This window comes from Nelumbo nucifera, chromosome 5 (assembly GCF_055504915.1).
Source record: "Nelumbo nucifera cultivar China Antique chromosome 5, China Antique-T2T, whole genome shotgun sequence".
In the NCBI taxonomy this organism is placed as follows: Eukaryota; Viridiplantae; Streptophyta; class Magnoliopsida; order Proteales; family Nelumbonaceae; genus Nelumbo; species Nelumbo nucifera.
The window spans coordinates 44,613,722-44,641,000 of NC_142653.1; the positions used below are offsets into that span (position 1 = coordinate 44,613,722).

A 27,279-nucleotide genomic window follows, 5' to 3' on the forward strand; every position below is an offset into this window, starting at 1 on the left:
TTAAGGAAAAACAATAGAATTGAAATTGAAGCTTATACTGATGCAGATTGGGCTGGTTCTGTTGGAGACAGAAAATCAACTTCAGGATAATGTACATTTGTGGGAGGGAACCTGGTCACATGGCGCAGTAAGAAGCAGAATGTAGTTGCTAGATCAAGTGCGGAAGCATAATATCGAGCTATGGCTCACGGGGTTGCTGAACTCCTATGGCTCAGGACCCTTCTTAATGAGCTTGGCATTAAAGCTGAGGGTCCTCTTAGACTATATTGTGACAACAAGGCTTCCATCAACGTTGCAAATAACCCTATGCAACATGACAGGACAAAACATATTGAGATTGATCGACATTTTGTTAGAAAGAGAATAGTCTCGGGAGAACTCTGCATTCCTTATACTCCATCTGAGATGCAAATTGCAGATGTATTGACTAAAGGGTTGGCTGCAGCAAAGTTCATGGACCTTTTTGGCAAGCTAAACATGATTGACATCCATGCTTAGCTTGAGGGGGAGTGTTAGGTTGAAGGTTTTGTATGTATTGATGGTTCGACTGTTAAGAGTTCTTATTAGCCTGCATTTGAGTTTAAGTTGTTATGTATTGGGCCTGTGTTAGGCCTAAGTCTGTTTAGTGTTTTAAGTTGTCTGGGTGTCCCATCACTAATCAGGGGCATCCCAGTCATTTCATGTAACATTGTACTGTACTTTAAAATAAATAATAGTACTGTCGACTGGGTTAGTTCAGTTCGACATTCTCAGCATCTCTTGGTCTTCTCCTCTCTTCTACTGCTTCAGCTACAGCACTTCAGCTTTCATTCAGAAATGAGATCAACAAAATTAAGCACAGCACAAAGGACATCCAGTTAATAGTTCAGTGGACTCCAAGAGTAGCAAATGGGTTTGTGGATCAGCTAGCAAAGCAAGGGGCAAACAGGGAACAATGTTTTTGGGCTCTATTGTAAGATTGTAAGGAAAATATTGGGTGAATGTTATTGGGCACTGGGGTAGCAGAGGCTACCCAATCTCTGTACTAATTCTCATATCTTTTCATTAATAAATTTACTTTCACTGATAATATATATATACACATCACACACACACCTATTCAAATTCATTCTGAACCTAATAGATGAAAGACATTATTTTTTGGTAAAAATGTATTTTCATAAAAAATAAAAAAGAAAGATAATAGTTAATTAATCATTACAATTAGATTTTTTAAATGTCAGTGAGATATATTTCAGTATGCATGCATATTTCAATTCTTCTACCATTTTCCAACCTTTTGAAAGTATATCCATATGATTCACATTTCACATAAACTATAAAATATCACTTTTATGCATTTATACTTAAGTAATTTGAGCTTAAATTTAAGATGTTTTTTTTTCAGATTCCCCATCCCATAAATTATATGTTTCTACATTTGAGAACAGTGAAAGATGGGGGAATTCAACAGAACACAAGGGTAGGTACTTTATCATAGGTGGGGTTTTGGAGAATAGAATCAGAAAACAAATAAAAATTTATGAGGTGGAAGTTAAAAATTGCCTTAAATATACTTCCATAACTTTATATGAAAGATCTAAAAGAAAGAAAAATAAACTGGACAATTTGAGCATCTCACCTTTTTGGCAACAGATAGCTTAGGTGAACTTGTCAGGGCTTTTCATTTTAAAATAAGCTACTCATCTTTCTCAAGTAGCAAAAAACAAAATCTATTTATCCTCCTAAGACTAAAAGGGGAGAAGATGTATCATATATGTTTAAACCAAAACAAATAACTAATAAGGGAAAGAAACTAAAAAAAGAAGCTAAAAAGGGGGCGAGAGATCAGAGACAAAAGAAATACGCATACAGGGCCAACTGGCCAATACCAATGCTCCGTTGATAATGGTGTCCTGCTCCTGATAATGCATGGTATTGCATGATTTAATTGATACTGAGAGCCGAAATTGCTGCTGGTTTACATAACTGTGTGCTTTTGATGACTGAATTCCTGATTTATTTCCACACCCACTTATTTCAAAATAGAACTGCAAACTTTCAATGGGATATTTCCATTTTCTGATCCAGCATCCTCAACTATGTTGTCTATCCCTCCCTCAGCATATGAACTGCATCTTGTTGTGGATGCCATAACATCAACTTTCAAACGTTGAAGTTTCAGAATCTCTTCCGATTAATGAAAATAACTATATCCTCTTGTTTGCACTTAATTACATAACCATGATTGAAGAAAAGAATGGATCTCATTTGGAAATCAAGGGTCTGATCTTGCAACTGTAAAGGATGAAAGAAGGCCTGCCGCTTGAACCGGCAGAATGTCACCAAATGTGGACATGGCAGCTGCTGATTTATCCTTGAGCCTGCCAACTTGACCATCAGTGAGCATTGAGCCAAGTTTCAATGTGCTCTCTCCGAATTTAGTACCAACCTGGCAATTAGAAAAAAAAAACTCAGTATTACAAAAACAACTAGAGTTTGTTTGACATTAAATGCTACTGCTTCAGTTATTTATCTATCAAGAAATGATTGACTTATATAACTGAAATTTGATCATATTGCTGCAATAATGTATTACTGTAGTTTTGGTTTTGTTTACAAAAGTCGAGAACACGAAGGCTTAAATTTCCCCATTGTTGGCACTATGATCTGTGATTTGTAGGTTTCCCATGTGTTGTTTTGTGTAGTACATAGTCAATGTGGCTTTATAAAGTCTAAGCCACTGAATTGAATTATTACCTGTTGAAGTCCCTTGCTTGCTTATCTAGTTCCATCACTCGGTAAATTTATGAGCCTCTGTAGTCCTGATTTACATTTGATGGATGCTTGACCTTATTAAGCCCAATGGTAGCTTTGGTAGGATGGGATTCATGCAGCAAATCCCAATTAGTAGAAACTAATGCTGAAGTTAAGTCGAGTATTACCTAGTCATATTCTATCTCATACAACGGCAGCATTGTTAAGTAAACATGAATATGAAGCCACTCAGCAGGATTGGTTCATAATATGTTCTTTGTTTGTGTTGTCTGATCAGAAGATGCACTAATGGACAAACATGGTGCAAAATCGGAAGCCCAAATGACTTGATGGGAAAGCAAACCTCGAAGGAGAACTTTGTTTTCAGACAAATATAAGGCAAAAATACCAATGAGATATGGTACTAGCTCCTCACCTTGGAATTTCTTCCCCAATAAAGTTATTCCCATGGACCCCTGTTCTAGGTAGGCTATTTGCTATTTTGTTAAATGACCTATAAACCAACAAGATGGTAATTCTGGATGCCAAGGATCATGCCTTTCTGATGAAATATTGCAGACTCAAGGGCATGCACCATAACTCTATCCACCCAATGACAACTTATTACCCATCCCACTCCCTCAGAACCAAGGGAATAACAACAGTCTAAAACCCTGAAAGAGGGTCATGAACACTGCTCTACTGGAGTATCTAATAGAGTCCCTGTAATGATCTCACCAGACTGGTTCCCAAAGGAGCCACCAATATCCCGACCACTCAAGTTACCAAGGGAGCAGGCATAAAAGACGGGTTGGGTAGTTCCATGGGGTGGATAGTACAACATGCTATGTCTTCACTCAAGCAGCATTAATGGACATCCATGGAATGAGCAAAAATCAATGAAGCTTTTGAGAAAAGCAAGACATCACAGTACAAGGAAATACCAGTTTTAGTAAAGCAAAATATTTAGGGTAATAAGAAGCATGTTAGCATGTTTTAACAAGTGATATTTTTTTTTTTTGAAGAATAGGATAAAATTCATTAGAAAAGGAAAAGAATACAATAGGAAGGTAATAAGACATCACCCGAAGAGGAAACAAACCCAAGAGCCCAACAAAGATCTCAAAGATCCCATACTAAAACCCATAAAACCAAATGGCAAAAACTTACAACTTTTCTCAAAACAATCTTGAGCACAAGCCAATAAAACAAACCAAGAGATCCCCATAATAACAAAAGCATCCAAACCTACCCCCTAAGCAGAAACTTAACCCTCTTTGCTCCACAACCAAAGCCTCAATCTTCCACCACAAATTCATCCTTCCGGCCTGAAACATCTTTATTCCAGTGCCTGTCGCCACCCTGATTAGGTTTTTTGTTCATCTTCTCTTTCCTTTTCCTTCTTTCAAACTCTTCACCACCCCGGAAAAATAAACCCAGGCTCTTTCCAACCGTGACCTCTCTACTCACCAAGTTCTGAAGAGTCCCACTCCCTGTCTTGTTGTCAACGCCACCATTGTTTTGCATTGCCGCATTCTTACCAGCAGCAGAGTCATCAGCACACACTTTGTCCTTCTGTTGCTCCTTACCTAAATGAGAGGACACAGGCTGGCATTGCATCATTGTCTCCTTGCTATCACTGCTAGATGACCTATTGCCTCTAAATCTTTTCCTCTTATAAACCCATTTGAATTTTTTTTTTTTTTTTTTGTGGGGTCTTCCCCCGCTAGACCAAGTTTTAGCCTGGAGAATATCTTCATCACATGCACTGCACTGAGATTTTTTGAACTACGAGGTTTCTTGTTGATTGCCTCACTTATCTGGTTCTTTTCCTTTTCATCAAGATTGCTCATACGACCCATATCAACCTCCAATCTTCCTGCTGTAGATTTTTGTCCCGAAAACCGTGATTCATGAAAACCCCTTCTAGCCCTTGTGAACCCACATGGAGATCCACTCCCGACATCAAAGCAGCAGGCTTTCTAGAGTTCTGCCTGCTCCAACCTGAAACTTTGGACGCGGCAGAGTTGCCAAAAACCTCAACACCTCTGCTGCCCAGGGTACTGTTATCAAGCTTTTTCTTTGCTAAAATCGTCGAGATGCTCACATGATTCGTGCCTCTTTCACCAATGAGACTCTTCTTGCCGCTCTTGTCATACTTGGCGATCACCCAGATCCACGTTTCTCCCTTCCTTTTTCTGCTCTCATTTAGAGCACTTCTCACCATCGGCCCTCTTCTCTTAAACTTTGGTCTGTGAATATTGATGAGGGCGGATTTGACCCTTCAATTACATTATAACACCTGGCAGCCTCTTGACAACTAAGTGCAGCCTCTTGACAACTAGGCAGCTCGCCACCTTGCAGCACTTACAGGCAGCTCGCCATCTTGTAGCTTGGCACCTCAGAACAACTAGGTGACACTCGGACAACAACTTGCCTTTGCTAAGTTTATGGTATCCCGCTAGGCGCGACCTGGTGGCCTGGCCCTGGTGCGACCTGGCCCTGGAACGAGTTGGCAGCCTAGCCCTGGCATGAGCTGGCAGCCTGGCCCTGGCACGAGCTGGCGGCCTGGCCCAAGCACCGACCTGGCGGCCTGACATAGGCGCCAACCTGACAACCTTGAGGAGCTCACCACCATACCCCGCATTTTACGGGATTGTGACTTGTAACGACTATATTAGCTCACCCACTCCCCCAGTCAGGCAGAAATGGGCAACCTTACCAATTGGTGGCTTTATCCCCACCTAACACGGAAGCAGGTCCCATCATAGCGGAAATCCAGGAACTGCTCCACCTAACCCTAAAAGGTATGCTAAAAAATGATGCAAAATGCTGAAGGAAGAGGTGGTAACCCCTGCTCTCTAGCTCTCTCATTCTCTAATATCATTCTTCAGGCTCTCTTTACTAAGTGCTAACTTAGCCATCGGAGTGACCTTGCTGGGTAAACACCCCCAAGTCCTATGACATCTGGTTCCTTGCAGGCCTCTAAAAGAGCAATAGAGCTCAAGGTAGCTCACCTCCAAGCAGCTCATCAAGGTAGCTCACCACCAGGCAGCTCATCAAGGTAGCTCACCTCCAAGCAGCTCATCAAGGCAGTTTGCCACTGGGTAGCTCGCCACTAGGCAGCTCGCCACTAGGGAGCTCCACTTCAGCCCCTGAGTCACCGACCACATGGGAGCAGACAAGATGACGAGGTACTTAGACAAAAAATTGGTACATCACAAAAAAATGATACGTGACCAGAAACCGTTACATCATTTGGTGCCGTCTGTGGGAAACGCTACAAGAAGCTAAGTTCTCATCCTACAAAAAGCTAAGTTCTTATCTTACAAAAAGCTAAGTCCTCTTCTCCCAAAAAAACTAAGTCCTCACCTTTTTAGAAACTGAAGCTCTCGCTTTATTGTTTCCTTTTTTTTATGAACTCAAAAATGCATTACGAGACGAAGGCAGCGCAATCATAGCTCTAAGGCCCCCACCGGTGGCCTGGTGTGACCTGGCGCGACCTAGCACGGGTGCAGGCGTGGCGGCCTGGCCCAGGCGCGAACTTACGAACTAAAAAGGCACCAGCCTCAGAAACAAGTAAGCAAGCTCTAGCTCTTAGATTGTGATTTCTAGCTCGCAGTCTACTATGAGAGTACTAACTTAGCCATCAGAGTGACCTCACTGGTTTAGCCACCCCGGGTCCTCTGACATTAGTTCCTTGCAGGTCTCTAAAGAGCAACGAAGCTCATCAATCCAACTTGGCACCTGGTTAGCCCAGCGCCTCACAAGCAGCTCAGTACCCAGGCAGCTCGGCACCTCATAGGCAGAGACCTCGGCGCTACAACAAGACCCAGTCGCTTCTTCGGCATGGGCAAAAGTTCAGGAGTGGACTACGGGTCCCTCCCAAAGCCTAAGGGCCAATACTGCTGAAAGACCCAGTCGCCTCTTCGGCATGGGCAAAAGTTCAAGAGTGGACTACGAGTCGCTCCCAAAGCCTAAGGGCCAATACTGCTTAAGACCCAGTCGTCTCTATAGCATGGGCAACACTACTGCTTAAGACCCAGTTGCCTTTACGGCATGGGCAACACTACTGCTTAAGACTCAATTGCCTCTTCGGCATGGGCAAAGTCCAGGAGTGGACCACGAGTCGCTCCCCAAAGCCTAAGGACCACAATATTGCTTAAGACCCAGTCGCCTCTACGGCATGGGCAACACTACTGCTTAAGACCCAGTCGCCTCTACGACATGGGCAACACTACTGCTTAAGACCCAGTCGCCTCTACGGCATGGGCAACACTACTGCTTAAGACCCAGTCACCTCTACAGCATGGGCAATACTGCTGCTTAAGACCCAGTCGCCTCTACGACATGGGCAACACTACTGCACAAGAGCTAGTCGCCTCGTCGGCATGGACAAAATCAACAAGAGTGGACTATAAGTCGCTCCCAGAACCCAAGGGCTAAAGTACCGAACTGGCAGAGACCTCAGCACCTTACGGGCAGCTCGCTTCCAAGTAGCTCCTAGAGCCTAAGAAACTGAATCAGCGCTTACGAGCTCGTTGAATTACGGGCCAAAAGGAGAAATCTACTCCCTTCGCCGAGTGACTTTCAGCTCGGGAGTGGGGGGCAAATGATGAGGGCGGATTTGGCCCTTCAATTACATTATGACACCTGGCAGCCTCTTGACAACTAGGCAGCTCGCTACAAGCAGCCCGCCACTAGGCAGCTCGCCACCTTGCAGCACCTATAGGTAGCTCGCCACCTTGCAGCACTTACAGGTAGCTCGCCACCTTGTAGCAATTACAGGCAGCTCGCCACCTTGCAGCACTTACAGGCAGCTCGCCACTAGGCAACTCGCCATCTTGTAGCCTGGCACCTTAAAACAACTAGGTGACACCCGGACAACAACTTGCCTTTGCTAAGTTGATGGTATCCCGCTAGTTACGGCCTGGCACAGGCGCGACCTGGTGGCCCAGCCCTAGCGCGACCAGGCCCTGACACGAGCTGGCAGCCTGGCCCTGGCACGAGCTGGCTGCCTTGCCCAGGCACCGACTTGGCGGCCTGGCCCAGGCACCTACCTGGCAGCCTGACAACCTCGAGGAGCTCACCACTGTACCCCGCATTTTACAGGATTGTGACTTGTAATGACTATATTAGCTCACCCACTCCCCCAATCAGGCAAAAATGGGCAACCTTACCAGCTGGTGGCTTTATCCCCACCTAACACGAAAGCAGGTCCCATCACAATGGGAATCCAAGAACTGCTCCACCTAACCCACGAGGACTCCAATATATAAAGACCTCACCCCCCAGGGGCAAAGGTATGCTAAAAAATGATGCAAAATGCTGAAGGAAGAGGTGGTAATCCCTGCTCTCTAGCTCTCTCATTCTCTAATATCATTCTTCAGGTTCTCTTTACTAAGTGCTAACTTAGCCATCGGAGTGACCTTGCCGGGTAAACACCCCCGGGTCCTCTGACATCCGGTTCCTTGCAGGCCTCTAAAAGAGCAACAGAGCTCAAGGTAGCTCACCTCCAAGCAGCTCATCAAGGTAGCTCACCACCAGGCAGCTCATCAAGGTAGCTCACCTCCAAGTAGCTCTTCAAGGCAGTTCGCCACTGGGTAGCTTGGCACCAGGCAGCTCGCCAATAGGCAGCTCGCCACCAGGCAGCTCGCCACTAGGCAGCTCGCCACCAGACAGCTCGCCACCAGGGAGCTCGCCTTCAGCCCCTGAGTCACCGACCACATGGGAGCGGACGAGATGACGAGGTACTTAGCCAAAAAATTGATACATCACGAAAAAATGATACGTGACCAAAAACGGTTACATCAAATATCTAACACCTTTCTCTTGAAATCTCTGATTTTTCTTCCTTCCCTTTGCTATTTCACCATTACAATCCCCATCTTTGTTTGGAACTACATTAGGCTGAGACGCAAGCTTCAAACTAATCCCCTGGACTGAGGCAGACGATGATAGACGAGTCGACTCGTCCCCTCTATCGAGTTGTACGCAGGCCCTTCCCCTCGAGTCACATGACCACTTAAGTAGTCACATGACCTATTGTTGTTAATCCGACCAGAATTTACGATCTAGATTTAAAATCTAGAATTTACGATCTTAAATTCTAGATTTTCACCAGAGATGGGTATCTGATTACAGGATAAATGCCAAATCTCCGCATTTACCAAGCCATCTGGAGAGTCTACCACTTCGGTAGTGGAGATCTCAACATCTTCGTCAAAACCAAATATCACAACCTTCAAATCATCGAAGGCCTTGATACTCACATGGCCCTTTAATCTAAATTTCTCCACACAATCGCCTCCAAAATCCTTCCCCAATCAGTAATTCGTTTGTCTGATGATCAAATCACATTTTTCTCCCATGCCCCTTTTTCCATTTCCAATAAGCTGGTTTTGGTTTTAGCATTCTACTGGCAGGTGTTGGGCCATGCTACTTTTTCTTATTTGATAAGATAAGCACCAACTTAGCATTTTGCACTTAAGGCTCAGTTTGGAAGGAGTGCAAATACAAATATGTAGAGTGCAAAATCTTATATTTTGTATTATTTTTTATGTATTTGTACTGTACATATTTGCATTTGCACTCTTTCCAAACTCATATATATATGACATACTATAGTTTTGCATATGAATTGGTCAATTTTTAATTGGTGATGAATGTCAGTTTTGTTAACCTATCAAAAAGATCGGGTGCTATAAAGACAGTTTCCCATGGAAACAAAGGGAGCCTTGGACTCCCATATCAGCATAGAATCTAGGGCTGCAAGTCGGGCTAGGTTAGGTTGGGTTGAGGCCAACCCTAACCCAACCCTACGTTCTAAACCCCCAACCCAACCTTCAACCCGACCTACTCAACCCTAACACTAACCCTAACTAATTCCTTCAACCCTAACCCTAACCTAACCCAACCCGATGTCAACTTCGGGTTGGGTTGGGCTCGGGTTGGGCCCAACCCAACCTTCCCATCCCTTAATCTAGTAGAAAAATAAGTATTTATTTATCATGAGTTATGAATCAAGCAAATAATTTGAATCTATTTGATAGGTCACACATAAAAATTACAAGACAAAAGGAAAAGATAGTAGTCAAGTACCTATGAATAACTTAAAGAAAGGCATGATAGTATGTAGGGGGGGCTATACAACTATCATGCATCTAAACAAATCTGTGTATGTGTGTCTATATATATATGACATGTAGTAGAGTTGTAGACTAGTAGACTAATAGTCTAGTACTATAGGGGGTCGGGTTCGGGTTGCCCGAGGGGTCAACCCAAACTAAGGTCGGGTTCAAGAATTTCAACCCTAACCCTAACCCGATCATCAACCCAGCCCAACCCAACCCGACTTTTTTGGGTTGGGTTCGGGCCAACCTGGCCCAAGTTGCAGCCCTAATAGAATCTTTTTCATCCTAAAATATGTACTTCTGATCTTCACTTTTCCTCTCCATCTCTAGCAAAGGTCAAGGTCATACGCCTCTCTTTTTTGGCAAGGATAGTAAATGGTATTAGTATCAGAAGATGCAAAACTATCTATCATCAATTATAGCATTTCAACTACGAAAAAAAGTATATCCAGATTCAATTCGTTAAATTCTTTAAGGATGACTACTTGGAAAAAGAAAACTACTTCAGTCTTTTCTATCACTGCTTCTATAAAACAGTGGTCATCTTCAAAATCTGATTACGGAATATTACTGCATCTAGACCCTCAAACACATGAAGATTACATGAATGCTTCTGAAAGAACAGTTGACCATTTTAATGGACTGTTGTTCATTGGATAGCCTACCCAGCCTGCCTTATAGATGAGTAGGGTCTGCTGAAGATTTTTTCTCTTTATCTAAGTCCCCATAAATATAAAGGATTTTATCACTCTGTATAGGGGTTTTAGCTTTAGAGGGGCACTTTGATTCCTTGGTTCTCTTAATGGAAAGTTGTAGAATAACCAAATGCAATCCATCACAATTTGAATTGGTCAATGAAGGGAACCTTGTGTACTGTTACATTTGAGAGCATTGTTTAGAAAATCAAACAGGATTGGCCGGTTGGATCGGTTGAACCATGACCAGGGTCCATGGCCAGTTTGATCATGCCCCGAAAACTGTGATTCATGAAAACTGGCTGACTGACCGGTTTAACTGAAAAACTGGTGAACGTGTCCCAGTTTTATGAAACCACTTGGGTCACAACATGAATAGAAACTTCAAAATGGTAATGACAAGACTTAAATCCAAGACCTCTTACTTAATGTGTATTTTCTTGTTACCATAAATCCATCTCTTTGTTTGCATTTATTTGCGCCTATTTAATGTATATACTATATACTGCTCTAATACACACTAGTTTAAAGAAAATATGAATTGAGAGACTCTAACCCTGGTCATTTATTTTAGGGTAAATTGCAGATAGGTATCCTGCACTTGAAGTAAGACTACCCCCAAGTATAGGGCACCCATCTGCAATTCACCCTTTATTTTAATTGCTTAAAAGCTTAGCCATCGATCCACCACATGCAAGTGCAATAATATTTTACAAATATATTTTATTTAGTATTTATATGACCTGCAAAATATATATGTATATGCCACGTCAATATGATTCGACCTTCGACTGCAATTGAACCTCTGACCTGTGAACCTCTCTCCCTTTTCCAGTTCAATGCTCGGTCTGGTTCTCTCAACATTGTTTGAGAGTGTGCCCATGAGGACAATTAAGTCATTAGATAAAAGGGGATCAAAGACTTTACGATATTCATGCAAGTTGAAGGTTCTAGCACAAAGAGAAATCCAAAACTAACCCATGTTCAGCTAGTGTTGGCTTATTCTTTAGTGGCAAATTTAGTGTTTTAAAAGCACAAGACAAAAAAAAAAAGTGCAAGGGGCATTTTGCACCTCAAGTGCATGGTGCAAAAATGCAAATAAATAAATAAATATGCCAAAAATGCAAAAAAAAATAAAAAACAAAAATATTAAACATAATATTAATTAAAAATATAAACTTAAAATTTTAAATAAATGTTTTTAAAAACTATTATCTCAAATTAAAATATATAAGCATACCATGTAAAACATATTCAAAATGAAAATTTAAAAATAAAATGAAACATAACATATAAAACATATTCAAGCATGTAAAACTCTCAATTTCTTTAATTTTTTCTCAAGTGCATTTTTCAAATAGTTAATACAATGTTAAACATTTTGAATTCCTGTTCTAGGAGCCACCACCCGACCAAACCCCTTGAGGTAAGCCCAAACAAGTCCATGTTAGGTTCTCAAATTCTTAATCCCTACAAAAAAAATGATTTTATAATTTTAATTGCCTTTTAAAAAGATATTTCAGAAGGTGCACACCTGGGCTGAAGTGCAAGGCGCACCAGGCATGCACTTTTTGAAAGTGCTGCACCCGGGATCTAGGCGAGGTGCATACCTTATATTGCACTTCACTTGTGTGCCTAGGCACACCTTTCAAATCACCAGGCAGATATGTTAGAAAAATGGAGGGACAGGGTTTCATACTGGCACCCCACATAGGTGGGATTGGGCAAACGATGGTGACCACAACAAACTTTTTCTACTTACCAAAACCTGTTTTTTGGTTCCAGTAGTGACCTGAGGCAAGTTATAGAATCTAAAAGAGATATGGACAGTCCAAAAAGATTTATTTGGGTGGAACTGTGGAAGGGGAATAGATAAAATTATATGATTTATATATTTTTACAGTTTTTTGTTCCAGTAGCGATCACTAATTAACAATGGAATATGGCCCTTGATAGAGTGGAATGGTGAAATAGGATTTATGTAGACTAACATATAGTATAGTTAGGGTTAAGCTTTGTTGAGTTGTATTGAGTTGAGTTAAGCTTATTGTTTCAGCACCTGCTAAAAGATAGACAGTAGAAAAACAAGCATGACAACCAAATGTCTAGGGTGTGACCCTATACACATTCTTTATGTTGATTCCACAATGCTAGCATTAGATATTTTTAGATATTTTAATTTTCACTATCTTAAATACGATTTATCAAATATTAATAAGACATATGCCCACTTATATAATGAGGTTGACAATGTTGACAGGGTCACCTATCTGTTTCATTAAAAATAACTTAAGCAATCTAGATACTTTTTGCTACATCAACAACTAAAAGAAAGAATAATAATTGCAAGAGACAGTGAATCATAGACAAAACCAACCAAAGGAGTGAAAGGGAAAGATAGGTGCACATACCTGCATAAAAGACTTCAAAAATGGAGTTGCAACCCCAAAGCTTGAGGTATCATCTAAGTCGAGCTTTGGAGTGAGTTCTCCACTTGAATAAGTTTTCCAAGAACTTCTAGAAGATAGATCATTAGAGGATGTCGGAAGAGGTAATTTAGTTGTCCCTTTTGAAGACAATGCCGGAGCACTAGACAGCCACCACAAAATTGTAAGAAAATATTTAGATACTTAGAAGCATCAAGATTCTTCAAGGTAAAATAAAGTCAAATCTAGTAGATAGATTAAAATCATCAAGTCGACCTAACAAGCATCAAGCATATCTTTCCAAAGAAAATAATAACACCCAGAAAAACAAAATGGAAATAAAAGAGGTGCAAAAAAATGTCAAGCTGCCTGATATAAATGATCAACATGGCTTTTATAACACTGAAAAATACAGGGGAATATAAGGATTCAAATGGGAGAAGGTAAGGGAAAATGGAAGACACAAATTGAAGAATATTGAGGATGGTACCCAGGAACTAAAAAATTAAGAGAAAATTAGGAACAGAAAATGGAGAGGAAAGAAACAACTCTAAATGAGTAATAGTTAGAGTTGTTGAGAAGATATATAAGAATAAGTTCTATTCTGGAAGATTGCCAAGTATTATGAACATAAACAAACTCCAAAAGAAATGAAAAGGTGGAACTAGAAGAGGGAGAAGCAAAGCAAGTTTGGAGAAGCTCAATGAAAAGTTAGGGATAATCTTAGGATAGTTTATTCTTCTCTAATGAGTGAGGGAGGGGAAATTGCATCATGAAGGGGGAAGTTGGAAGAAGGGTTGATTTGGATAACAAAGACTGAGAGAGGGTCAGAGAGGATTTGATGTGGCTAGAACTGGTGTTCTAATCTATGGAGAAAATAAGGAATTGGGTAGGGAGCTCAGTAATATGATAAATGGGGTGTGCAAGAAATTTCCAAGGGGAGAAGATAGTTTTGTCGTCATTTATATGGGAATGCCAAAGGTGGGGTTGATTTTGTCAGATTGCAAGATGCTGTTATAAATTCTCTGCACATGGTTTTCTGGTTTCCAGAGTTGGGCAGAAGATGATTTGGGTGAAAGATAATTGAGATCTCTCTATCAGAAAAGGTGGCTGAAGAGGTACTTTTGTTTCCAATTCTAGATTTTTGACCAAGTTGTTTCAAGTTTGTTGTGAAAGTTTTTTTTGTTTACGTATGGTGAAAGAGGAGGTGGATTTTGATTGCAAGTTGGGTTCAGAATGTTGAGTGTTTCCTCAACACTCTCTTTGTAATCTATTTTTATTTTAATAAATCATCTATTATCATACGTCAAAAAATAAAAACAAGAATGTTATCAGGCATTCAAGTATAGAATTTGTAAGCTTGTCAAGTTTCTAAAGTCTGTGGCTAAATTCTAGATTATTCCACATAAACTTGATAACCAGTTCAGAGTATAGCAGGGGAGTCATCATGTACGTAAGCAGTACATAAGATAAACAATAAGCTATAGAGTGACAAACTATATAAACCTATGTCAAATTATCAAAAATAAAAGCCCAATCTAAAGATATGAGCGTCAACCTGATTGGAAGGTATTTGAAACGTGGAACCGTAGAACATCGCATTACATTTGACTCTGAATTAGTGGGTAATTTTTGCACAGTATCCGTGTACATACGATTCGGTTGTACAAAGAACCCAAAGAGGACAGCATGTCTTAGGTAACACTGCTTCTCATTCTGCCAGAGGTAAGGCTCATACCTGCAATTCATTGAAGCCAGAAACAATAAACATGCTAATGTACATTTTAGATTAATCTAAGCACTCCTAAAAGGTCACACCAATTTTATAAAAGAAAAGAATTGGTTCTCTATGCTCCTGGCCAGATGTCATGCACATCTGTTGGGATGAGAGGGGCCCCTTGATGTAATTACTTTATCAATAAATTGATGAATCTAATAAGCTCAACCATAATAATTTTCCATGTAAAAATCACCTTATTTTTCTTGAGAATTTCAATACAACAAATCATATGATTTTGAACAAATGAATTTTTGGCCCACAAATTTCCTTAGATACCTGCAATGTGCACCGAACAAACAAAATAAACAGCTTTTTTTCACCATCACCTCCTCAGTGTGAACTCTTTATTGACCACATTTCCAATCTGAGCAGCTCATACTATTTCTAATATATCATAAAGAAAACAAAATAATAATAATAATAATAATTTTGAGCTAGGAAGTCATGTTAAACAAAATCATTTCATTTGGTTTTCCATAGCAATTAAACCCCATAACTTCATTATATGAGACATAATCAATACAAGAGTATTATTAGAGAATAGAAATAGGGTTTAGACCTACATTTAGGTAATATCACCATATGTTAGTTATGGAGATAAATCCCGACAAAAGATAAGGGGAAAGGTAAAAGAAAGAGAAATAACTCACGTGAGCCAATCTATAGGATCCAGCATCTGAGAAAGACGATTTGTTAACTGCATGACAGTGTCTCTAATGGTAGAATTCTGCTTATTCTGGTCCTGCTTCCATCTGAAAGAAAACCTTTTTGATGACTCCGAAGTCATGTTCAAATCACCCCCCAAAAGAATATCAGCAGTGAATCTTAAGTCTAATAAAATCTGCAAGACTCCTTTTTCTGATACATTAGAACTGCGAGTCTCCAAATTTGTAAGGAAGTCCCCATAAATACCAACTACCTACAAGATGCATTTCAATCAGTACAAACATAAATGAGAAGAATACTTATAGGTCACAGATAAGCAGACCGTTTTCATTACAGGAGTAAATTCTAATTTAATCAGGTTAAATTAGTTCATGCACTGCATCAAAGGATTTTAGTTGGTTCCCTTGGATGGTATTCTTACTCAAAAATCACCCAAAAAAAGGATTTCAGTTGGCTAGCCGGCGTGTGCTTTATGAATCAGACAAGATGTGCTTCATTTATGCTACGGATGCAGCATTACAAAATTTGTTTAGGGTTTCTTTTTCTGACTTGTGTGACCTGGAATACTGTTCATCATAATTACCAAAATACCACTGCCTATCTTGTGCATCAAGAAACATGCTAACTTCCCACCTAACGCAATTATATTGAAAATTAAAAGATAAACCCTACTAAACAAGAACAAGATACCATGGGCTAGGTCCACATGACTAAACAAAATGACAAAAATGCTCCTGACTAGATCAGTCCAATTCGCAAGAGTCTTCCCGATGCTAAACCAGAACCTGTTTATTGGCATTCTTCTATGAGAAGAGATCTTATAAGGCCTGGTTTGATCCCTATCAAGTAGAGGAATTTGACATGTGGAAGTGGCAGCATTGCCCCAATTCTCAACGTCTAGCAAATGTATGATTAAGGCCAGCTTGAAGAACTTCTTCCTTTAGTCTGATACTGAACGGTGGAGGTGTAGTAGGGCTGGAATAAGCTGACACAAGTTGGAGAGAGAGAGAGAGGGAGAAAGAAATCCTAAGGAATCACTCCAAGGGTAGAATCACTCCATACAGCAAACTTGCAAGAGAGCTCTAAAGAAATCTTCATTAGCTTCAAAAGAGTATATCTATTTAATTATTTATAGACTAGCTTGTGCATCTCATAATCTGTTCATCATAATTACAAAGGGCAAAGAGCCTAATTTGGTTGAAAGTGGTGATGACCTGTGGTTTCCTAAGAAACCTAGAGTGTCGAGTAAGTTCAACGTAGTTCATGTCACGCAGGTTTTTTCAAGGCTGAGTGATGGTCTAGTGAGAGCAGGGCCAACCAACAAGTTTGTTTTAGGATTTTCGTTTGGTCAATGGAGCGATTTAGAAGTGAGTTGAAGCAGATTTCGATGGCCGGGGTTGCTCCAGTAGATTGATTCCATTTTAATTGGAGTGACAACAATTAAACTAGATGGAACAAATTACTTGGCTTGGGCACAATCTATAAGGAATTGAGTTTGTAGTAGAGGTAAATTGAGGCATCTCACAGGTAGTAAGAAGAAACAGAAAGAGACTGATCCTAGATAAGAAAAATGAGCTCCCCCTCCTCCTCCAATTCATCCTCCCACGTTTACTTTTCACCCTATTCTCCAACGATGGCACCAAAGACAAAGATTAAGGTGTGAGCATGCTGTTCCCCTTCCTTTAGTTGAGCCTCTTCCACCTACCATTAAGAAGAAAAACAGTCTTTTGAGAATAAAAGACTGTTTAGAACAGATGCAGAAATCAAAATAAAATAACAGAAATCATTCTTCTAAGGAAGAGAAGATGAAGAAGAAGATGGCAGAAATAAGGGTTCAGAGTAAGAGAGTTTCGAACCTTAATCTCTACTCTTACACCCCTAACACTATTTTATTAAGTTAAACTTTGATAATTTACAAAGAGGCCCTTAGTTGGGCAAGAAATTAAAAGAATATAACATAGAAAGAATAGGCCCAAAATAAGGCCCATTACAGCAAAGAACATAAAAAAATAAAAAAGGATAAACAGCCTACTCCCCCTCAAGCTGAGCATAGATGTCAATCATACCAAGTTTGCCAGTATCATGCTGAAGTTTAGCCTTGGGAATGCCCTTGGTGAGGAAATCTGCTAACTGTCCTTCAGAGGTGATGAAAGGTAGACATACTTCACCAGAAGCCACCCTTTCTCGAATGAAGTGTCTGTCAACTTCAATATGCTTAGTTTTGTCATGTTGTACTAGGCTGTGAGCAATGTTGATGGCAGCATGATTATCACAGTATAACAACATTGGCTTACATGCTCAATCCCCAGTTCCTCCATCAATGATTTTAACCACAATAGTTCAAAAACTCCATGTGCCATGGCTCTGTATTCTGCTTCTGCTGAAGATCGAGCAACAACAGATTGTTTCTTGCTTCTCCAAGAGACAATATTACCCGCCACCAAGCTGCAGTACCCAGAAGTAGATCTTCTGTCATCAATGTTCTAGCCCAGTCAGCATTTGTATAAGGGAGCCCTTCAAATAACACAAAATTCGCTCTGTTGCTGCCATATGAGTATCCCAGGGAGCATGCATGAATTGGCTTATGCAACTGACAGCATATGCAAAGATTTGAGAAGAAAAGATTTGAGATCATTAATTCCGGAAACATCATTACCAGTCACAACAATATCATCAACATACACAATTAGGTAAACTGCTAGGAGTTCTCTCCTCTTCACAAAGAAAGTATGATCAGACTGTGTCTGTACATAGCCAAAGTTAACAAGGGCAGCCCTAAACCTCTCAAACCATGCTCTAGGGGATTGTTTGAGTCCATAAAGAGATCTCTTCAGCTTGCATACCTTTCCTTTCATATCTATTTCATACATCCCTGGAGGAAGAGACATATAAACCTCCTCATGTAATTCTCCATTCAGAAATGCATTCTTTACATCTAGTTGATAAAGTGGCTAGTCAGAGTGAACAGCCAAAGATAGAAGAACTCTCACAGAAGTCATCTTGGCAACAGGGGCAAATGTCTCCAAATAATCAATCCCATATGTCTGTGTATAACCTTTTGCAACCAGCCTAGCCTTGTACCTCTCAATGGTGCCATCAACATGATATTTGATAGTAAAGACCCACTTACACCCAACTGGATCCTTCCCTTCAGGCAAACCAACCACTTCCCAAGTGTCATTCTTGTGCAGGGCATCAATTTCGGATCTCATAGCATCCCTCCATTCTAGAATATTAAGAGCTTCTGACACAGACCTGGAAATTGGGTTAGAGACAACAGAAGAAAGGTAGGCAAAATATGAAGGAGAAAGCAAACTATAAGAAAGGTGTTTGGAAATGCAATGTGCAGTACACTTCCTTCTTCCTTTCCTAATAGCAATGAGAATATCAAGGTCTGGGAAGGATGGCTCCAAAGGGGCTGAAACAGTACATGTTGTCTCATCTGTAACTGGAAGTGCATGAGGCTCATGTGTTGTAGGGGAAACAACCCGCATATTTCTGGATATTTTCCTTTGATACATCCTGAGATTAAAAAGAGGACGAGGAGGTAAAGGGGGAGGAACACTGGGACAGGAAGAGTGGAATGATTGATCCTCCCTTGATTCATTTGAAGGAGGAAGAGACTCTGTAAAAGACTCAACTGGGACAGGAAGAGGAAGAGCAAAGACCTGTGACAAATCCTCCCCCTTTGGACAATGTCCCTCCATAGAGGAACCATAAAAGGAAGAAAGCTCATCAAAGGTGACATCCATTGTGACATATCGAGTACCAGTCTTTGGATCAAAGCAACAGTAACCCTTCTGTGTGGGGGAATAACCAAGGAAGATACACTTGTAGGCTTTTAGTTCAAATTTATGTCTTTGGACACTAGGGATATGTACATAACAGGTGCAACTAAAGGCACGAAGAGGAATAGAAAAAAGCTCATTGTCCGGATAAAGGAGACTGAAAGGAGACTTAAACCCCAAAACCCTAGATGGCATACGGTTTATAAGGTAGGTAGCAATGAGAACAGCATCACCCCAAAACTTTGTAGGAACATGTGAGGCAAACAGGATACTTCTTGCAACTTCAACAATATGTCTATTTTTTCTTTCAGCAACTCCATTCTGTTCTGGGGTCCTAACACAGGAGCTTTGATGAATAACCCCCAAGTCTGTGAGATAGCAGGACAAATTCTTCTCAAAATATTCATTTGCATTGTCAAATCTGAAAATTTTAATCCTGGTATCAAACTGGGTTAGGAAAAATTCATGGAATTGCCTCACAAGTCAGGGAACTTCATTACGGGATTTCATCAGGAATATCCAAATAAACCGAGAAAAGTCATCAATGAACAAGATAAAATATTTGTAGCCACCCATAGAGGGTAAGTGGTAAGGCCCCCACACATCAGAGTGCACAATATTAAAAGGAGAAGAAGATCTTTTATTACTCAAGGGATAACTATTTCTACAATGCTTTGACAACTCACAAGACTCACAATGAAGACTGGACAAACTAATTCCCTTAAACAGTTCAGGGAATAAATGACTCAATGCAGAAAAAGAAAGATGACCCAAACGAAAATGACATAACATGACTCGACTGATAGACTCTGTAGATATAGACCCAAAAGCAGCTTTTGCAGGTTGTTCAGGGCACTGTCCCGGACAGTGCTCCAGACTTCGTTAACAGGAAAAGAAGTACCCAGATTAGAAGGGAGGACCACAGTATTGAAGAAGAACAAGAAAAGCAACCTGAAGATGTTACAGTCCAAATTCTACTGTCAAGACAAGAGTGGTCTAGAAAAACTGAGTTTAGAAGAGAAAAAAGATCATGTGCCAAACCCATTTATGAGTCCCTCAAACTTCTCCTTGGTCCCAAATCCCAAGAATCCCCAAAAACACAAAAAAGAAGAGATAATTTAAAACTTTTTCAAAGAAAGGGAATTTAAGTTCGGGAATCTATCCTTAAGGGGAGATTCCCCAATCCACAAGTCCTCCCAAAAAAGAATCTTATTACCCATGTGAGCATCATACTTGATGAAAGGGGAGAAGATAAGTAGGATACCAACAATGTCTTTCCATGAGGAAAAGGGCGACGCCCTTGGATCGATTCCAACATCCCATCCATTTGTTGCCATTCCATGAATACTTCTTATAACCTTATGGCATAAACTTTCTTGCTCCTCAGGAAACCTCCATAACCATTTGCCTAACAATGTTGTGTTTCTTAATCTAATATTTCCAATCCCTAACTCCCTTTGTCTTTCTTTCTAGACACCACTTCCCACTTTACCTTATGATCCTTTTTAGAATCACCAGGTTCCCACAGAAAATCTCTCATTATTTTTTTTTTCAATCTGGTTTGCAATCTTAACAGGCAATTTGAAGGTAGACAAAAAATACATGGCAAATTTGCTAGTGTTGCCTTAATTAGAGTGATTCTACCCGCTAAAGAGATGTAGTTCCTTTTCCATCCTGCTAATATTTTTGAGAATCTTTCCAAAAGTAGGTACTAAAAGCTACCTGACCTTGGGTTTCCTCCCAAAGGTAAGCCTAAATACTTAAGAGGCCAATCACTTACCTTACAACCTAAAGATCTAGCCAAAGATGCTACCTCTACTTCTTGCCTATTAATTCCAGCTACACAACTTTTATTCCAATTCACTCTCAAGTTGGAGACCTTTTCAAAACTCTCTACGAACACCTTTAGATTTTCCAACTCCTCTGGATCTCCTTCACAAAAAGGAATCAAATCATCAGCAAATAGAAGGTGGATTACAACTATTTCCTCCCTCCCTACTCTCCACCCTCTAAACAAATTTCTAGCATTAGCTCTAGTAATTTGGACTAGAGCTAATGCTAGCATTAGCTCCTTTGGATCTCCTTCAAATTTCTAGTAAGTTGGAGACCTTTTCAAAACTCTCTACGAACACCTTTAGATTTTCCAACTCCTCTGAATCTCCTTCACAAAAAGGAATCAAGTCATCAGCAAATTGAAGGTGGATTACAACTATTTCCTCCCTCCCTACTCTCCACCCTCTAAACAAATTTCTAGCATTAGCTCTAGTAATTTGGACAATCTATACATCAACTATTAGGGTGAAAAGGAAAGGGGAAAGAGGGTCCCCTTGTCTTATCAATAAAAACATTGAAGAAACATACATAAGGTTCAAAGTATCGAAAATGCAAGGAATATTAAAAAGGTAATTTCAAAAGATGTATTGGGATAGACATTGACACATTGTGAAAACTCAAATAAGTCTCAAAAGTTACATAAATGACACTAAATTGAGGTCATAAATGACTATAAAGGTGGTACATAACAACAAAAAAGACATACTTTAATAGTTTATGTAAAGTATGGACAATTGGAAACAATTGAGAAATGTTGAAAATTGATAGAATAACTAATATATGGATGTATTTCTTAATTCTTAAAAGCCAATATAATTATTGTTAGTATTTATAAATATATAAATTTTAATAGTTAATTGTTTCTTAATTTTTTTTGATAGGCATGCACAAAGAAAAATGAACCAGAGAAGTTTTGAAGGGATGTTATTTTCGTAAAGTTACTGCTTATTTTCTAGAAGAAGTTTATTTTTGATGACCATTTACATGCAACCAAACACTATAAATTTTTCAAGTTGTTATTTTCCTTCAATTTATGTGCAACCAACTGCGGTTTATTGAAATTCTACAAATTCAATTGCTGTGCATCATCAGTCAAAATTTTGGAGGAAAAAGTAACATTTCGAAAGGAGTAATAACCTACTAACATTAGTCAAGGTGTTCCAATGCAACAGAAATGACATGGAACAGTTGATATATTGCTAGAGGTTGCAGCAGGAATCTGCTTATGCTAACCTTTTCCAAGAGTCTCAATGCAAATTTTTGAAGTATCAATTTGTCGAGAACATGACCTCCAACTCGATGAATTTCCTCACATGCTTGGAACAGAAAAGAGGTAATATAAAGGGAAGGCAAGGAAGGAAGTGATATTTTCATCTCCAGTTGGGCCTCATTAGACTGCTCCTGATTGACTACAGTTTCTTCCCAGCCCTGCAAGAAACTCAAAATCAAGCCAAGAGTTGGTAAACAATGGCTAGCAAATCAATCAGGAAAAAAAAGAAAAGAAAAGAACCATCATCATTCATACTTAAGCCAGAAAGAGCTCAGGATGTTTCTGCTTTTCATTTTCAGAATTTCACCGGGGGGGGGCACAAACACCTTTCTCCTCCCTATAGATAATTTTTTCTAATAACTCAACATTATAACATTGATTAATTCTTCAGATGAACAGCAAAGTTTCAAAGATTTTACTAAAATGTAACGAAAAATACTATGTTAATTAATTTTTATCTAAGATTCCTATTAGTTGCATCTTAATTACAATGTTTTGTAAACAAACTTTTCAAAAAAGAAAAAAGAAAAACGTGTTTTGTTAACAAACATATTCCAATTTCCAAATTAATCAATTTTGCTGCATTTTTTTCATGTTTCTCCAGTAGATTTCTTTTTTTTTTCTGCCATAAACAAACATCAGGCTTTATCTCCCTAGATATAATACAGCATATAAGAGAGAAACATAAAAATCATGACTCCTACATGGAGATCAAATGCAACTGCTACCATTAAGAATATCCATTTACATACCATTTGTTTCATTAAGCAGTACTTAACTCATTCTCAACGACAATCGTTCACCCTTGCAACTTATTTATTCAGGATCCAATGGCTCTAGGGACTTCAAAGGCATATGTGTTATCAGTCATTGAATTGATTGCCCCAAGATTCAATCTGAACAAACCTTCAACTCTGGAAGCCAAGGCCCTCACTTCTCCAATATGATGTCAAAAAGGTACTTACAAAAAATGTTGTCAGAAAGGTTAATGGCCCTCAGACTATCAAGCTATTTTTAAAAGCCTAGATCATTGGCATTTAAAGTGAACATATCATCGAGATAGACTGAGATCAGGTAATTATATGGCTGGTTCAATTAGTGGGAGGGGGGAATTGCAATTATACTGAGCCTCACAAGGATGGTTAGCCGATACTGACCACCACTAAAATGCCATGTACATTAACCTTTATTCCAATTAATATAATCTGATGACCTCCTCTCCCTGTACAATATCTTTGATCTGAATCATAATTTGGGATCAAACGAAACAAAAAACATGAAAATTACATTAGTGGTTTGCATTTCGGAAGTGGATGTGCTGTTTTAACATAAACTGTGTCTTATAGTGTGTTGGTGTTCCTAAAGGTATTTCAGGATCCTTTGTGTGATTGGTCTTGTTGTGTAGACTATATTTCAGTTGTGTGAATGAATTGTGGTCTTACTTACCGAAACATCCTAAAGAAAACTCAAATAGCAACCAAGCCATAGATATGCATCCTATTCATTTGATTCTGTAACATTAAGCCCATTGGAGATAATACTGGGAGTACCAGCACTGAATGATTTCAGAAACTATGTAAACAAAATAAAAAGAAAATGGCCATAAAGAAAGCAATACAATGAAACTTACCAGTTGTAACTTTATTTGATTTATTTAACAATATAATAAAGTTATAATTTTTTATTTGGGTAGGGTTGTGGGGAGGAAAAGATCTCTCCCAGGATCAGGAAGAGATAAATAATATACTCATACTAGGAAAACTAGCATTTTACATAGTTATATTCAAGGTGTAAATATAGCAAGCTTAATGGAGGAAGAACTGGATCTTTAAAACAAATGTAAAAAGCAGAAAGAAAAGAACGATGAGGATCAAGAGCATCAAGCAAAAAAACTTACACGCAAGGACGTTGTTGCTGATAAGGCATCATCTGTCATTAGACCCCTGTGCAGTATAACTGACAATTCAGTGGACACCAATGATATCCACAAACTATGAGACATAATGGAAAGATCTCGAGAGAACCTGGTAAGTTCTTCGAGTCTTGGACTGGCATTGTCATTCACCCCAAATAAGGCAGCAGTAGCCAATGAAGTTTGTCTTCTAGAGCTATCAAACATCAGCCTTCTTGTGCTATCACGCATAGGGGAATCAAGGAACACACTAGATTGCCTCAATATGGATGGTAACCTCTCAAAAGTAGTTCTCATTGTTTCATTAATCCATTGCCTTGGAGAACCAAGTATCAGTGGTATGTGACTTGAATGGTTCCGCAATGCATATAACAGTCGTCCAATGAACAGAGATCTCTCAACAATTATAGTAGGTGGTTCAGAGTCTCTTCCCTCATTGCCTTTGTCCAAAGAAGCAGACAAGTGTTTGAGCTCATATTCAAGCCCCTTGAGTAAGGTTGATATGGTTTCATAACACTTATCTTGTAGATATGGTGCTAGCTCCTTCAGCCTTGAAATAGCCTTTTGGGATTCTAAGAAACACAGCAGATCCTCCAGAACAGTCTGGCATCTACTATCTACCGCATCTCTGATGCGACTAACTTCAGGTCCAAAATAGGCACTGAAACAACTGTGGAAATCACTCTCATCTGTTGTTGCTTTGAAGCCTGATCCTGGACCTGCTTTCTTAAATTTTGTTTCCAAAAACCACACCCCACCACCAGTACAAGGTCTATTCAAGTATCCCTGGAAATCGATCTGGTCTCCAGGGCCTACTGCAATAGCCCGAATTGTATCTTTCACGTTGACAGTTCTGCTCAACTCCTCAAACCCTGAATGAACAATCTCTTTCATCCTCTGAACAAAAGCATCCTCGAATATTCCATCCCAAAGGTCTTCATTATTTGCCAAGACAAGCTCCCGGACATTGTTCCAAGGTGACTCAATCTCAGAACCAAATACACTCCTTAGCCACTCCAAACTCCCCTCTAACACTTCCCGACTATCTAAAGTATCTCGGATCTGCCTCTCAGCCGATGCAAGTTCTTGCCCACTTCCGATGGCATCAACCAAATACCTCCCATTAATTTTACTAAGAATCTCTTCAGCACAATTCCTCAACCAATTTGAAGAAGCCTGAGAAATGAAATCCCGATCAAGCATCACCATTACATATTCCAGTTTCTCCCTAAATAATTTCCATAATTTCACCTCCTCCTCAGGATTCGGAATTCCCCCAAACAATTGAGTACCGGGTGGCGAACTCAATATAGTTTTATAAAATAAAGGCATGTCATGCAAAACATGCAGGAATAGTTCCCCTACTTGTGCTAGACTAACCTGGATAATCCTCACAACTTCACAAAAGATGGAAATCGCAGAACCGGAATCACAATTACCAGATCCACACATACCTAGTTTTTGAGAGATCCACGACCTCCTCGAATCAAGAAATAACCGCAGAACCTGCTTGGGATCGTGCTCATCAATTACGGCAACAGCAGCCAGAGCGTCCGCGTAAGCTCCAATCGCAAGCCCCGAATCCATCAACCTCTCCCGGCTCCTCTGTGAAATCTGGCCCTTAAAGCTCTCGACGATCTGCCATTGGTGCTGAAGCAAAGGGAAATTAGACAAGAAATTCCTATCCGCATGGCTCCTCACCACAATGCCGTGAACCTCCTTGGCCCGAAGGTACCTAGCAGAGGCCTCTAAAAACATCGATTCATCCAGACAACCCCATATATTCTCCGGCGTATCCACGAGGTACTTCACACGGCAGGCAATCCCATAAACTCTGACCCTTGAAGGATTAGGACTCAATTTAGGAGTTTCTGCAGCAGCAGCAGCAGAAAGTGAACGAATTCCTACGTCAATCATGGAAATGTTGGCGGAGATAGACTCGCATGACGCTTTCATGAGGACGATAGAGTCCGCAGAATCAATCAAATCACGATACCGATTACCGACGAGTTGCCGGAGCTCTTCCTTCTTCTCTTCAATCTCCTTCTTGGTCGTCGCTTCCGCATTTCTGATTTCAGAGATCGGCTTTGTTCGGAAGAGAGACTCAGCATCCTCGCCCGACCTCGAAGTTACTTTCATGGCGGATACCGACCTCGAAGGTACTTTCATGGCGGATACCGACTTCTTGGTTTATGGCAATGTCAGCTAGAAGGCAGATCCAGAATCACTGACATGAGAACGGGGAGAGGACTGCAGGAGTGCAAATGGATCGGATCCGATCCGAATCAGATCCTATTTTGTCGAATTCAGACATAACCCAATTTTCGATAAGATGGCAACGGTTGGGTTTGGGGATTTTGTAAAAGGAAGGGAAAGGAAAAGATATAGTATCAGAAGAGTTTTGATCGATCAAAATCATGAATTTTGATAAATAACGCCTGATTGGCTATTATGTTTATGATTCCAGAAAATTTTCGAATATTATATTTTTTTCATGTCATAGTCGAATCCTGTTAATATATTTAAACTTAATACTTAAAATTTTCAGATATTGCAAATTAGTATATTTTGGATTTAATGTCACTTTGTTCTTCAAATTTTAAAATGTATCAATTCAATATTTAAACTTTTAAAAATGTATCAATTTAATAGCTACTGTTAACATATTTATATCACATTGAGATTATGTATGAATATGACAATACTTTTGAAAATATTAAAATTGCCCTTAAAAATAAAACATTGTTCAGACTTCAGAGCCCGATTTGTTGTGTTGCGTGTAAGCACCAATGTAGAGAAGCGTTGCAGAGTTAGCTTTTTCTCTGCCCCCTTCCTCACCATCTTGATTTGGTGATCAATGAAAGAGTAAATGAAGAGGAGCGTTCTGGGTTTTCTCTTTCATTGACCAGGCGAAACCCAGATACAAGAAAAGACTAAATGAAGTAAAAAAAGATAAAAGGATATTCAGTAAAAACACTATTGTAAAACCAAGACCTAGATTCAGAAATTTTATTATCTATCATTAACCAAATGATACCCA

The 27,279-nt window shown here is 39.7% G+C and overlaps 1 protein-coding gene across 1 annotated transcript; it reads right to left on the minus strand.

Moving 5' to 3' along the window:
- Positions 1 to 1,499: 1,499 nt before the first annotated feature.
- LOC104608504 (conserved oligomeric Golgi complex subunit 1-like) lies at positions 1,500 to 26,550 on the minus strand. The gene is made up of 6 exons (XM_010274518.3): positions 24,225 to 26,550; positions 22,291 to 22,485; positions 15,421 to 15,689; positions 14,549 to 14,728; positions 12,976 to 13,153; positions 1,500 to 2,431 (listed from the first exon to the last, which is right to left on the minus strand). Exons 1-6 carry the CDS (start codon positions 26,406 to 26,408, stop codon positions 2,258 to 2,260), a joined length of 3,180 nt encoding a protein of 1,059 aa, XP_010272820.1. The 5' UTR covers positions 26,409 to 26,550; the 3' UTR covers positions 1,500 to 2,257.
- Between the last annotated feature and the right edge of the window lie 729 nt (positions 26,551 to 27,279).

Excerpts from the sequence above, each read along its gene's own strand:
- LOC104608504 (XM_010274518.3), bottom strand. The coding sequence starts at position 26,408 with ATGAAAGTACCTTCGAGGTCGGTATCCGCCATGAAAGTAACTTCGAGG. Across the intron at positions 15,690-22,290 it reads CATTGAGACTCTTGGAAAAG|GTAGTTGGTATTTATGGGGA; the intron begins GTTAGCATAAGC and ends TGCATCTTGTAG. Across the intron at positions 14,729-15,420 it reads GATCCTATAGATTGGCTCAC|GTATGAGCCTTACCTCTGGC; the intron begins GTGAGTTATTTC and ends AATGAATTGCAG.